The following is a 14708-nucleotide window of genomic DNA, read 5'->3' as shown; positions in this document are numbered from 1 at the left end:
GGCTGGCCCGGTGGCGCAAGCGGTTAAGCGCATGCGCTCCGCTGCAGCGGCCTGGGGTTCGCCGGTTCGGATCCCAGGCGCGCACCGACGCACTGTTTGGCAAGCCACGCTGTGGTGGCGTCCCATATAAAGTGGAGCAAGATGGGCACGGATGTTAGCCCAGGGCCAGTCTTCCTCGGCAAAAAAAAGAGGAGGTTGGCAGATGTTAGCACACGGCTGATCTCCTCACACACACACACACACACAAAAAAAGTCTGTTTGATGGAGGCTGGCCCCGTGGCATAGTGGTTAAATTTGGCGCATTCTGCTTCAGTGGCCCGGCTGCACTGAAGGTTCAGATCCCAGGCTCAGACCTACACCACTCATCAGCCACACTGTGGCAACAACCCACATGTAAAGTAGAGGAGGAATGGCACAGATGTTAGCTCAGGGCTAATCTTCCTCAAGAAAAAAAAAAAAAGGCTGTTTGGGACTATTTATCTATTTCAATAAGATAATGTCCTTTTGTTACAGCATAATTATATATGGATATTCTGATATATTGACATTTCTGATAAATTGGTATGCTTTTCAAAATATTATACAGAGAAAAAGATAAGAAGACACTTAATTTCATTTGGGAAAGGAAAATAGTGAAGAGCCTTTCACAACGGTGTTCAGGCTGAGGGCATCAATAATTTCCCGTCTCTAGAGCTAATCTTAGTGATAGGGTACCTGTATTTCAGGCAGGGGCAAAGACTAGCAAAATATTACAGTTCTCTTGTACCAGACAGTACCCTGATTGTCAGCCAGCCTTACAACACTCAGACAAGAGTCCCTCAGGCAGAAGTCATGTGACTCTACCACGTCGTCCACAATGGATTAGATCAGAGTTTTGGCACCCGAGCCAAAAGCAATCATCTCGAGCTTGATTAGCAGTTTATAAAAGGGCCTGGCAAAATTAGATGTCTAATTTAATACGAAATTTGAATTAAAAAGGTAATTTTTATGTTCTACCCAATTCATAGAAACAAACTTCTATCTCTGCAATGTAGCAACATCCCTCAAACTCTTGAATTCATCTAAGAGTTGGTAGGAAAAAAGGTCTACATTTTTCAAATGCCCATTTTAGGACCTTTTATTGTCAGCTGGAATTAGTAGTAGACAAGATTCTCAAGATGCTCTAGCAGTCATCCTTCACTGCTCTCTTCTCTCAAACCCCTATCAAATCCATCAAGAAATTCTGTTAATGCAAGCTTCAAAGTTTATCCAGAATCTTACTCTGCTTTCTTGATCTCTTTAATGGAGTGTCTCTTCCTCTATCTTCCCTCTACCTATCCTCAGATAATGCTCAACATCCCTCTACTCTTCTTACTCTCCCTGAGCAAGCTCCTTTTCCTTGTTAGTGACTCACAAATGTAATATTAGCCCAAGCCTTTCCTCAGAATGCTCACAGATGATCTCCAACACCTAAAGTGCAACAAACTGAACTCATCTTTCTCAACATATAAACCTGTTGTTTCTGAAGAATTCGCCATCTGAGTGAAAACAGCCACAATCTTTTACCCAGTACTTCTGGAAGAAAATGCAGCACGGGTTTTATTAAAAGATAAGTCTGAATGAGTCATTCCTCTACTTAAAATCTTTCAATGCTCCCTTTTCCCAGAGAGTAAAACCCAAAGGCCCTTCACAATCTGTCCCCTTCTTATCACTTGGACCTCATCTCCTACCACAATCACTTCACTCATTCTACTTCTACCACACTGAACTCCTCAATTTATTCCTCAAATAATCCAGGCATATTTTTTACCTCAGAGCCTTGTCTATTACCTATCTGGAATACCTTTCCCCTTAAATATCTGCATGATTCATTCCCTCATGTTCTTTAGGTCTCTACTCAAATGTCATCTTTGCAGTGAGGTCTACCTTAATACTCTTATTTAAAATCATATCCCCAGCTAATGTACAAAAATGGTTCTTAACCTGTTTTCGTTTTTTCATAATACTTACTGTAACATATAAATTCCTTATTATGTTTATTGTTAGTCTCTCTGCATAACAATGGTAACTTGGGGCAGGAATTTTTGTTTGTTTCCTTCATTGACATATCCACAGAGCCTAGGACAATATCTGGCACATTGTAGGTGCTCAATAAATATTTCTTAAATAAATGAAGATAGTTTTATTGATGTTTATAAAGACCCTTAGGTGGTTGCTTTGGCCATTTTACACATGAGCAAACTGATCTCCAGAAAGATTAAGTTGAAGGCTTTGAATACCAATCCAAGGTCCAGATCTAGTACTTTTCCCAATAATAAGACATTAGCTATTAGAACTAAAGGCAAAAAGTATCACAATCAGAAGAGTATATGTTCCATATTTTTATGCTACTACTATCACTCTAATTGAAAATAATCTATACAAATGGATAGGGTCTTTAAACATTCTTAAATTCTCCTTCAAGGGCTTTTCTGTTTTAAGTTCTGGATGACCTAAGCATACTTCTTTACCCACAGTAGCAAATTTCAAAGGTTATTTGCCCAGTCACATAAACTTGCTGCCTTTCAACTTCAGTCACTTTATTTCATGAATCATTCTCATAACACACAAGGTTTGCTTGAGTCTTTCATCATATATTTAAAAATTTAAATGATTTGTTACTGATTATTCTTTTATTCTTTATCTACTTTCATTCCTCATTTCATGCCTTTATTAGCACAAGTCACTAACAATGATGTTTGTACTTGAAACTTAAAACATGCCATAATACATATACTTCAAATTCCCATAAATTGTCATTTCACCTGCCAACTGATACATTTTTAAAGAAGAAAAACAACTGCCAAAGATCAAAAAGAGTAATACTTCTCAGGATAGCTTGGCTGTGGGAAAATGAGTAATTTCACTTATTTTTGGAAGGAATGAAAATTAACTTTCTGTAGGGCAATTTATAATTCATTAATTCTACCACTATCCTACAGAATTTCTGGATACGGATACATACAGAGGTAAATAATAATATTAACTACAGTATTACTCATAATAGCAAGTAAGCTGGAAACACTCTAAATATTCTAAAAAAGGAGACTAGTTAAGTAAATTCCACATAGACTAGAACACTACATAGCCATTATAATTATGATTTGTACTTTTATCTATTAACATGGTCATAAGATGTTTGTAAGACATCATTCATTGAAAGAAATCAGATTCAAAGTAATATGATCCTTATTTTTCAGTTAAACAAAAATCTATGTGTGCACACATAGCTTGAAGGATATACACCAAAATATTAAGTTATTATTTCTGAATGGTGAGATGATGAGAGATTCAATTCTTTTGGTGGAAAGCGAGAACTCATGTTTTTTCTTTATTAATCATGCACTACTTTTTCAATTAAAAGCCAAAAGAAAGTGTTTAAAAGTGAGTTTCAATTCTTTATATATTGCACCAAACATCTCCTTTAATCTCTAATGAGCTTTTGGTCAGGAAATTTTTAAAAAGAGCTCAACTTAACATTCCAACTACCAGTTGTTATATCTGAAGTAGAAAAAGAACACTATAATTTCCCCAAATTTGTCTTATCCTTTTAAAAACAAAGTTTAACATTAAGTAAAGTATTAAGGAATAAAATTTTAGAATAAAATTTTAGCAATGTAAACATTTGTTGAAGGTACTTCAAGTTTAAATCTTGTTAATAAAACAGAATTTATCTCTTGCCATCTAGCCAATGTGAAGATTCAGACCCTTTCTCCTGTAGTTTCTATAGGAAACACACTGATTATTCACAATAATGCCAAAGTAACATAAGTAACTAACTTCTGTTGTTAACTTATCTCTCAAGCATAGCTTGTGAAACCAGAGAAAGGAACAGTAAGTAAACATGATATGATAAAAAATCACAAATCTAATTTAAACTTACACAGAGATTTTTATGTACTTATATTCCATATAAAATATAATACATAAATATATATAATAAACACACAAACACATACATGTATGCATATATGTGTATATACGTATACATGTATGCTTGTATGTGTGGGTGGGTGGTGGGAGGGTGGGGGGGGTTAAATGGTGAACTCTGGAGTCAGAATACTCAGTATCAAATCCTGGCTCTGTTCACTTATGCTTGAGTGACCTTAGATGAGCTACATAACCCATTTAAAAACGCCTGCATTTCTTCTTTTATAAAATAGTGATAATAACAGTACCTATTCCATTGGCTTATTGTGATTATTAATATGCAGGATCTAGCACACAAAAATTGCTCAATAAATGGCAGCCATTATCATCATTAAAGGCTAACCTTCTCCTTCCAAGCTATAAATTTTTACCATCTAACACTATCAGTAACCAAAAGGACAAATATACTTTTCTACATTTTTTAGTAGCTTATCACCAGCTACAGCTAAAAGGCAAACATGACCCGGGAGATACATGTAAAAGTGATTACATGATTTTGCAATCAAATGACAAAGGTAATGATGTAAAACTATAATCATATTTGAAGTTGTATTCTGCAACATCAAATTATAAAGATATTTAGTAAACTATATCATCACGTTCACTGTTAAGAGAGTTGTCAATAGGTCAGGCATCTGTCAATAATCTAGAACTGATGTAATTTGTAGTGGTTAGGCCTTGAGTTACTTGAAAGTAGGTTCATCACCTTCACAGAAATTTTTCCATTATTTTAACAGTTGCAAAATTTCCTTGTTCTATATTTAGAAATTTTTAGCATCAATATCTATTTTCACCTTGTATCACCCTTTAAAAGAAGAAAGCAAAACTAAGGAGAATAACAGGGCACTTACAAAAGTCATGATCTTCACGGTATTCACACTGTCATGTCACTAAATTTCCAAAGACAAAGTCACATCTCCGAAGCTTGGGTAATACTAACAATAGCTGATAATATTAAATAAAAGTTTTCAGTGAATTATTTTTTATACCTGTGTTTTCTTATGAGGTACTTGCAATGCCTCAGTAAGTAATCTTTTGAAGGCCTACACAACTTCAGTGACCAGAAGTCATCTAATCTCATCTTTGGAGAGCAAGATTTTCCTGGATTCCCACCAAATAAATAATGAACCTGTAAGAAGACAAACCAGATTTTAAAAAATGCATGCATGCTCAAGAAACTAGAGAAGTCATAGTAAAATTTCTTCATTTTGGTAGTAGTGTATAACAGGTAACTTCCTTAGCCTTACTCATAAAAAAAATTAAAACATTATTGCATTTCTACCAAAGGCTTCTCTTGATTTTTCTCAGGTTTCCTTTCTACTTTTAAGTACTGTGGCTGCTTCCTTAAATTATATTTTATATTAAAATGAGTTGTATTACCACAACTATATTGACAATGGAAGACGTGAAACAAAAGCAATGATAGAAGCTAATCCAAGATATAGAGATTGCCTAGGGCAATGAATAATGGAGATTATCAAATTAATCAAGTGTTGATCATAATAACAAATGATACCTTTAAAAAAACTCTGACACACATGTTGAATCACTGAAGGTCAACAGTAACTAGAAACTTTTTAAGTTTTAAATTTAATTTAAGCACCTTAATTTTGCTTTAGCCTTAATGGCACATATGATTTGTGAAATAACTTTTAAAACACTATTCCGTTATTCAATTAATACCAAAAAAAGAAATGTAAAAGGAATGCAATATGATTTTACTATTATATTAATTACAGTTTTAGTGATATTCTTTACTTATATAAAGTGTTAAAGCATTTCCTGAAATTTTTAAAACATTTATATTCAATAGTGTTATACAATAGCAATATTATTTCTATCCTATAGATGGAAATTCATTTACCCTTTGATTTCAGAGACTCTAAGAGAAAGGGCTTTTATTCATTCCCATGGTATCTTTTACCTAAAGGTCTCAAATGACACTGAATTTAAATAATCATCTATGGCCTGAACAGAAAGAATACAGGTTCTGTCAGTAACTTACCATATAATCTGAGCCTAATCACCAAACTACGTGTCAAGTTTAAGGGAGAAATAGTTAAAGAAACCATTCTTAACACTGAGTGACACTAAAACTTCAGAATGTAGGACTATTTTCACAAGGCTGATGAAAAATATGTCACACAAACACAGGAAAAATAAAGATATATTTTAGATATATAATAAAAGACTTCTTATTCAATGGAAAAATCTAAAATCAGGAAGTTATAAATACCTTTTCATAACATAGGACAAGGTACCCAAACACTGAAAACTATACATTTTTACTTGGATATTCATATTGTAGAAACACTAGGCCAATATATCTGATCTATGCAGCTAAGAGCAGCCACTGACCATTTTCAAAAGAGGAAAAGTACTTGGAATTATAGACTACGCAAAAATGTTTATTCTCTTAAGGAATTTTAGGGAAAAATGAGATTGAATGCTACATATTCTATTGAATGTTTGCTATGTATTATAACTTTTTATTCAAATCCACTTAAAAATAATAAGAAACATACATTCTGGGATTCTTTCAGATTATAGGTCATGGAAAGTTTACAGGTCAATGTAGTTAGGATACCTTGTGTAACTCATCATATACAAGCTGATGGGCAAATCGTGGACATGGTTCTTCCTCCTGAAGACTTTTACTTGGATTATCCTTTGCAGCTTGATCATTCTTATAGACACAAGACCTGCAAGATATTGCTTTTAAGGCATTCTCTCCTAGAAAATTAGCAGCACACATAATGTTAATGCAACTGTAGCAAGCAAATTAATTGCATGTCTAATTACCAACCAAAAAATTACAAATTTGTTCACATCAAATCTTAAAGTTCTTGTCACTCTCATAAAATAATCTGAATTTGTTAAAATTGAGCTGAGTTCTTTTAATGCCCATCAAAAACCTCACATAAGAACAACCTACCTCGTGTTATGAAACAGAAATAGCATATATGAAGGCTTGAAACCAGGAGCCAACTTGCTTTAACTATATTCAGTTAGCTGTCTGTTCGCAAAAGTAGTTAGATAATGCATTACTAAAGCCTACCCCACAGATGACACGTCTGAAGTTTGGGCCACGGTAACGGCTAATGGGTGCTTAAGTTTTTCAGGAACTGAGAGTAGACTCCTTGTCCAGTTGAGGCCGGTTAAGACCACTGACTCATCAACTGGGCCTGCGTGGAGGACTGATAGGTGACCCTTTGATGTCAGGGGGCCGAAAACTCCACCCTCAGTTCATGCTAATGCTCACCATTTTGTGAACATGTGTCCTATGAAGAGCCATGAAGCTTGACTATGCTTGCACGGATCATCAATTACCACACTTCTTCTTACCTCCAATCATCTATTCCCCCACTTAAAATCACCTTGCCCCTCTATCCAATAAATATCCCTCCCCATTTTCAGGGAGGCTCATTTGAGATTTGTTCTCCTGTCTCTTTGCTTGGCTGCCTTGTGAATAAACCCTTTCTCTGCTGCAAAGTCATCACCTTGGTGATTGGCACATTGTGTGGTGGGCAAAATGAACCTGGTTCAGTAAGAGGCTCAAACCAAAGGTTGAAAGAGATGATATCCTATCTATTCACAATTAAAAAAAAAAAATCACAGTAGATGGTTTTCCTTTTTACTGTAAATAAATGTCCTATTTAGAAAATAATAAATTCCTTAGATGCTGAGCACCACCCTCTATTACTGAATGGAGGAAGTTCTCTAAAAGTGCTTCTGTTCTGTAGAATATTCACTTATGCAGTAATCACAGAATGTTAGAGGCTGGATCCTCTAGGCTGGTGTTTTCCAAAGCAAAATGTGCACCAGTTCTGTGAGATGCTCTTTGACAAGAGGAGCCTGGTTTGAAAATCTAAATAATAATGCCCCCCACCCTTACCTAGTCAAACCACTTTGTTTTATAAAAACTAAGACATGGAAACACTAAAAAAAATATTGTTCTCAGGTTCACGCATCTACTTGGTAGCAAAACCTAGACTAAAATACAATTCTTTTGACTACTAGACCAAGAACCATCCACTAATTGAACAATTCACAGGTAAAAATCCATTCACTAAATGTCACTGTATACATAATGACTTTTCTCCCCAATACTGAAACTTACATGTATGACATCACAAATTAACATAAGCCTTCCATTTCTCTCTTTTGAATAAACCAACAACTTCAAATAAATGTGACATTGGGATTGCAGCACAGACAAGAGCTCCTTACCAACTATTCCTCACAATGTCATAAATCCAGAATGAATTTCTGACATTCTCTTCCCTCTTTTCCTTGTCTTTGCTGAGTCCAGATAAGACATGTATTTCATTCAGTTCTGGATCAATGGTTGCTCTCTGTGTGAATCCTGTCATTGGAACTAGAAATTGAAAGAGAAAATAAGATGACAATATCCACATGAGATAACAGATTAGCACTACTCTATAAAAGACTACACATCCTTACCCTGCCTTATCTGTGTCCACAGCAGTTATCTTCTAACATACTACATAACTTTTATATCAAACAATAAACAATTGTTTTATTGTCTTCTCTCCACTCTAGAATATAAGTTCTACAAAGGCAGAGATTGTTTGGTTCACTATTTTGTTCCCAGTGCCTAAAACACTGCCTGGCATATAATGGTTATGCAATTATTTGTTGAAAGAATAATGAATGCTAATTACCAGAATACAGCTAGAAGGAGGAAAGAGGTAGAAAGAGTTATGCAATGTAATTATTCTTATTGAGGGAAAGGGCAATGCTTTAATTAACTGATATATTATCTGGGTCAGCTCTAATTTAAAAGCAGAGACAAAATATTCAGATCTTGACCTGGAAAAACAAAAATCTGACAAAAAGTAAAACACAGATTTGTTTAATAAGGTCAGAGTCATTTAAAATACCTGTTCATGACATACAATGAAATGACACAATTTTCAAGAAAAAAAATAAAACATCTTGGGGTATACTATGCCATTTTGTTTTCCTGAGGGGCTCAAATTCCCCAGTTAATAATGTTTTATTTTTCTAAGAAATCCATTAAATGAGTGATGGTCATTCTGCATTACTGAATAATTTTTAAAAGATGATATGGCAAATGCAAATTTTTCTCATCATTGTTATTTGAAAATATCAGTTGAAATATAATTTTATGATTCACAACATAATTGCCATGGATCTAAAACAATGTCATTGTTTCAACACCACATTTCTTTTAATACATGAACAATTATCATATGTTCAAAAAGCTAAACAAACATCAGATTGAAATAAAATATTTCAACCAATCCAGAATACAATGGCAGGAGATGTTAGCCACACTCATCTTCACTTGTCTTTATCTACGTTATTTATTATCATTATTTTGCTGAGGAAGATTTGCCCTGAGGTAATATCTGTTGCCAATCTTCCTCTTTTTTTGCTTGAGGAAGATTAGCCCTGAGCTAACATCTTTGCCAATCTTCCTCTACTTTGTATGTGGGTCACAGCTGCAGTATGACTGATGAGTGGTGTAGGTCCACACCCAGGATCCGAACCCACGAACCCCGGCCGCCAAAGCAGAGTGTACCAATCTTAACCAGTATGCCGTGGGGCTGACCCCAGTCTTTATCTATGTAAGCAGGGCCAAATAATCCAGTATTTATTTTTTCCTAGCTTACCTTAAATTTATTTGTCCTTTTACATTCCTATTCAATAAATTTGTTTGGGATATTTTAGAGACTATCCAAATGCATTCCACAGTAGCATATTAAAGAATTATACGCACACACAGACAACACAATACATAAATTGTATGCATCCATACACAAATATATTTCTACATACATATACATCGACCTAATCTTAATAATAACCTCAATCCTTGTGTCATAGTCTTTAGTGGTTATGTAAAGTCTGGTATTTTCTTAATAAGGCATGGTAAACTTTCAAAAGCCCCAAGGTTCTGACCTCTGTTCCTCAGATAACCTTGGAAGAAAGATAAAACTGTAAAGAAATGAAATCACTTTCATTAGTGGTGAAAGTGGAGGACATAACCACCTAAATTTACTGTACTTAAATTTCTTCATCCCATTTTGTCTTAATACTGAGCCTTTGAATAAGAATTCTATAACATGGGTTGGCAAACTATGGCTTGATCTGGCCCACCTAGGGTCAAATCAAGCCTTGTCCATTCATTTACATTTTGTCTGTGGTTGTTTTCACCCTACAACAGCAAGGCTGAGTAGTTGCAACAACAAATTTATGGCCTGCAAAACTGAAAATACTTACATTTGGCTCTTCAAAGAAAAAGTTTGCTGACTCCTGTTCTATAATCTTTTAAAACGCATATATCAGAGATGGATGACTTATTATAAACTAATGCAACAACCCTCTTACGTTAAATAAGGACCCACTGAAGAAATGGAAATGTTTGGGTGGAATGAAAATCAGTGAAGATGGAAAGAAATTTTGAATTCTATAAAAAGGGGGGTGGAGTCATCAAAGAGAGGAGACTAAAGGAGTATTGGGCTGGTGGAGGCCTGTAAGAATGTGGAAAAATGTAAGACCAAACTTCACATGCTTTTTTCCCCCCACATTGTCACATTTTGCCTAGAAGCAGCTTAGTAGCAGAAGAGAAAAATGACAACGGTTGCTTCTCAAAAAGAGAAGCAGTGGGCAGGTTTACAATACTCAGGGAGGTAAGACTAGAATGTTTATAAAATTTGTACCATAAGGTATTATAAAAAATTACTTTGACTACAAAGCATACTAGAAACTATATACTTCCTATTTCTTTGATCTTTCATATCCAATATGTCTTTTACTCTGCATAATATTGATTTTGCCTCCCAGGTATAATTCAAATCTATCATTGGCTTTTTCAACAGCTTTACAGAGATATAATTCACATATCATACAATTCACCCACTTAAAGTGTACTGTTTAGTGTTTTCTACTATATTCACTGTAAAACCACCATCACAATCTAATTTTAGAACATTGTCATTACTCCAGAAAGAAACCCTGTACCCATTAGCAGACACTCCCCATACCTCCCTTCAAATCTTGCCATGGGGTGGCTGCATCATTTGACACTGTCCACCAACAATTTAAGAAGGTTCTAATTTCTCTACATCCTTATCACACTTGCTATTGTCCATCTTTTTTATTATAGCCATCTTAGTGGGTATGAAGTGGTATCTCATTGTGGTTTTGATTTGCATTTCTTGAAAGACTAATGATGTTAAATACCTCTTCATGTACTTTACGGGCCATTTGTATATCTTTGGAGAAATGTCTATTCAAATCCTTTGCCTATTTTTAAACTGGGTTATTTCTTTCTTTATTATTGAGTTTTAAGAGTTCTTTATATACTCTGGACACAAATCCCTTATCAGATATATGATTTGCAAAATTTTCTTCCATTCTGTGGGTTGTCTTTATATTTTCTCGTATCCTTTGAGGCACAAAGGTTTCTCATTTTGATGGAGTCCAATTTATCTATTTTTTCTTTTGTCATTTGTGCTCTAGTATTGATTTTGTGCTAGCTAGAGTTTGACATGGTAACTCATCCTAAGGCATAGCCAATTAATATGCTAAGTGCCTAAAGCAAGACATTGTTCTTCAAAGCAAATAAAGAAAAACTGCAGCCAAATGAAGATATTAAACCACTGGGTTCATATTGGTTTCACATTCTCAAGTGATTTCACATCAATAAACCTTTAATCTTTACAAATGCTAATAAAATTCTGTAGGGTGTGAAAGAAATGGTTAATTGTCTTGAGAGAAGGCTCTTTTTTTTTGTAACCACATTAGCATCAAAGCTCTTAAAATATTTTTGTAACGTTATCTCTATTTATAAGATATAAGTAATTTCCAACTTACAAACATCCATTTGGAGTTACCTTGCTTATAATACAGAAATCAGATCTGAGTGTTCAACAGGTTTTTGAAAGCCAGCCTAGGAACTTAAATACCAGTAAGCATTGGAAACGAAAGGGAATGAAAGCAGAAAATCTTGTTTTAGTCTAGACTTCCCCAATTAACTATATGATTTCATGCAAGAAACTTTTTTGGATCTCAGTTTTCTCATCTAAAAATTGAAAACAGAGCTAGATAATGTATTGGGTCTTTGTAAAGTTGAAATTTCTGTTGTTAAGGTAAGACTCAGGAGGCTCATAGCAGTGATAGGCTAAAACTTTTAGTAATATTAAACTCGTATTAGCGTGCAGCCTGGATAGGCAAAGTGAGAGCCTCTTGAGATACACAGATCAATTCGAGGCTGTTATGACTGTAACGGAGTGAACTGGAAGAAGGTAGTAAGGAAATATCAATAAAGAAGCATTATTTCCACAAAATGGATATCATCAGCATGAGAAGGGTAGATGTTGTCATAAACACGAGAAATCTCTAGACTGACAGACACCAAGCTTGGAGCAGAACCTTGTGAAAAGAGTAAAAATGTTTCACTGAATTATTTTGAAGGTATCCAAATATTTTACTCTAAGAATACTCAAAGGTGAAATCTCTCAAGGACAAAATTTCTATTAATCCTTAAGTTTACAGACTCTTACAAACATAATTTTTATTGCATACTAAAGACAGGAAAAATGTTTATATAGAAAATATATGTTTGTACGTGAACAGAAAAGATACGAAAGAACATTAAACCAAACCATAAATAATAGTTATGGCAGGGAGGAAACTTCTATTTTCTATTATATAATATGAATTTTTTCAATATAGATTGCTTTTATAGCTATAAGAAAAGAAAAATCTCAACCAAAATACAGAAAAAACATATCTGGGTATAAATACTGGAGACTTTTATTAACAAGTGAAAAATTCCCACATCCTTCCAAATTTCTCATGAACAAAATTTTACATTAATACTTAGAATGCTGTTATTTAGATGGAAAGGAAATGCAGGCTTCAAAAGAGAGTTTTCCTGGCACTAAAAAAAAATGTTTTTAAACCATTTTGCTGGCATGATAGTTACAAAACTAAAACTAGGTATTACTTTATAAGAATTAAAGTATTTTAGATTTTTTTCCCTAGAAAATGAAAACTTAGATCTGAGGAGTTCCTAAAGATCAGGGGGTTAATTCAACTTACACTGAATGTATCTATGTTAATGGCATTTTGCCTAAGTTTTACAAATTGCACTTAGGCTTAATTCCTACTTCTACTCCATTCTACACACAGTAACAATTCAAAAAACATTTCAATAGAAAACCAATGAAAATAAAGTTTTCCATATCTACCTTCAAAAGCAGTTTAGATTTCTCTAAGAAACTACTAAAAATGTCCATTTCTATAATATTCTAAATCTAATTTCTGTTACCTCCTTTGTAAACAGAAGGAAAAAAATCCCTATTTTTCATTGGAAATAGAGATTTTACACATTCTTATTAAAGAAATTAAAATGTAAAAAATTATATACGTGTATGTGTGTATATATACATTTATATAAAATTATGATCTAGTACCAGTAGGTATTTTAGACTCTTGATTTTTTACTACTAACAGAAGCTGCTTATGAAATCTAAAGGTAGGGCCTTTTGGCTTCAGATAGTAAACTAAACACTAACTACATTATCTCTGTTTCCCATCACCCCACTGAACTGGCAGAAAAGATATTCCAGTAAAAACAAACAAAAAAAAAAGCGCTAGAAAAGAAGAAAGTATGTCATCAAGAGATAAGAAATTTTGAGAAATCTTGAAATATAGCAGTTGGGTTTATGCTGAGAGGGAAATCATTCGCAAGAAAAAGAGAGCCCAACTCACCAGAGATAAAAGATGGAAAACTTCCAAATAAGACATCAAATACAAAAAGCAGGAGGGGGACTCCTGTGGAGAGCTTCTAATAAGGACAAAGGGGCCTGAATAAGGAGAGCAGAGCTTAAAGTAACTCCAAATCTTCACAACAGACATTAGGGAAAGATGGGGGAGGAGACAAGGGAGATTTGCTTTAATAATCATGTATGTCCCAAGCTGCCTGTCTATTCTCAGTTGATGTATTCTATAAGAAAACCCAGGGGACACTAGGAGCCATGCATTTATACAAAACCCCTGGTAAGTGTTTTATCTAAGGGAGAAGCCTAATGGGAAAATAGACCTATACATAGGAAACCACTGTCAGTTACCTTTCTTAACTGATGTAGTCCTTTATTCATAAATTTTAATGTTTAGACAGGAATCATAAGACATATGAGAAAAAAATCAACAGTGTAAAGAGAGGGACCTAGATGAACAAATACCACAAGTGGAAAACAGAAATCACAGAAAGGAACAGAACTTAGAAAAAACCCAAAAACTCATTATCCTTGTAGAGTGTAAAGAGCATATTACATGTATGAAAACAAGAACAAGCTTCCATAAAAAGCAGCAGAGAATATGAAAAGATATTAAAAAGCAAAACTATGATTTAAAAAAATTAAATGATATAATGAAAACAAAATGGGCATAATTAAAAACAAAGTCAGCGGTCTCAAGATAAAATTGATAAGTTATCAGAATATATAGCAAAGATATAGAAATTATATGATAGAAAAGTTAAGGGTCACAGACGATAAAGCCATTGAAGTAAAAAATCTGTCTGAAGAACACTAGAAGGAGAGGTGAAATAATGTAGAAGGAAAACGTAATTAAAGAAAATTTCCCTGAACAGAAGAAACAAGTGGGTGTCCTATTTGAAAGAGTCCTGGGTACTAAGCATGTTTTATTAAAAAAAGATCATATCATATATCTCTTCATGAAACTTCAAAACTCCAGGAATC

The 14708-nt window shown here is 34.2% G+C and overlaps 1 protein-coding gene across 5 annotated transcripts in view; it reads right to left on the bottom strand.

The window, feature by feature from the left end:
- Positions 1 to 14708, bottom strand: part of MKLN1 (muskelin 1) — a 315619-nt gene that overhangs the window by 16743 nt on the left and 284168 nt on the right. For all 5 annotated transcript variants that reach the window (XM_058530101.1, XM_058530106.1, XM_058530095.1 and 2 more), the window contains 3 exons: positions 8179 to 8326; positions 6536 to 6650; positions 4938 to 5077 (listed from right to left, as the gene is read on the bottom strand). In XM_058530101.1, the coding sequence (XP_058386084.1) occupies positions 4938 to 5077; positions 6536 to 6650; positions 8179 to 8326 (403 nt within the window). The remainder of the gene's footprint in view (positions 1 to 4937; positions 5078 to 6535; positions 6651 to 8178; positions 8327 to 14708) is intronic.

This window comes from Diceros bicornis, chromosome 3, assembly GCF_020826845.1.
Source record: "Diceros bicornis minor isolate mBicDic1 chromosome 3, mDicBic1.mat.cur, whole genome shotgun sequence".
In the NCBI taxonomy this organism is placed as follows: Eukaryota; Metazoa; Chordata; class Mammalia; order Perissodactyla; family Rhinocerotidae; genus Diceros; species Diceros bicornis.
Note: the sequence above shows the minus strand (reverse complement) of the source record. Positions and strands in the feature narration are given on the sequence as shown.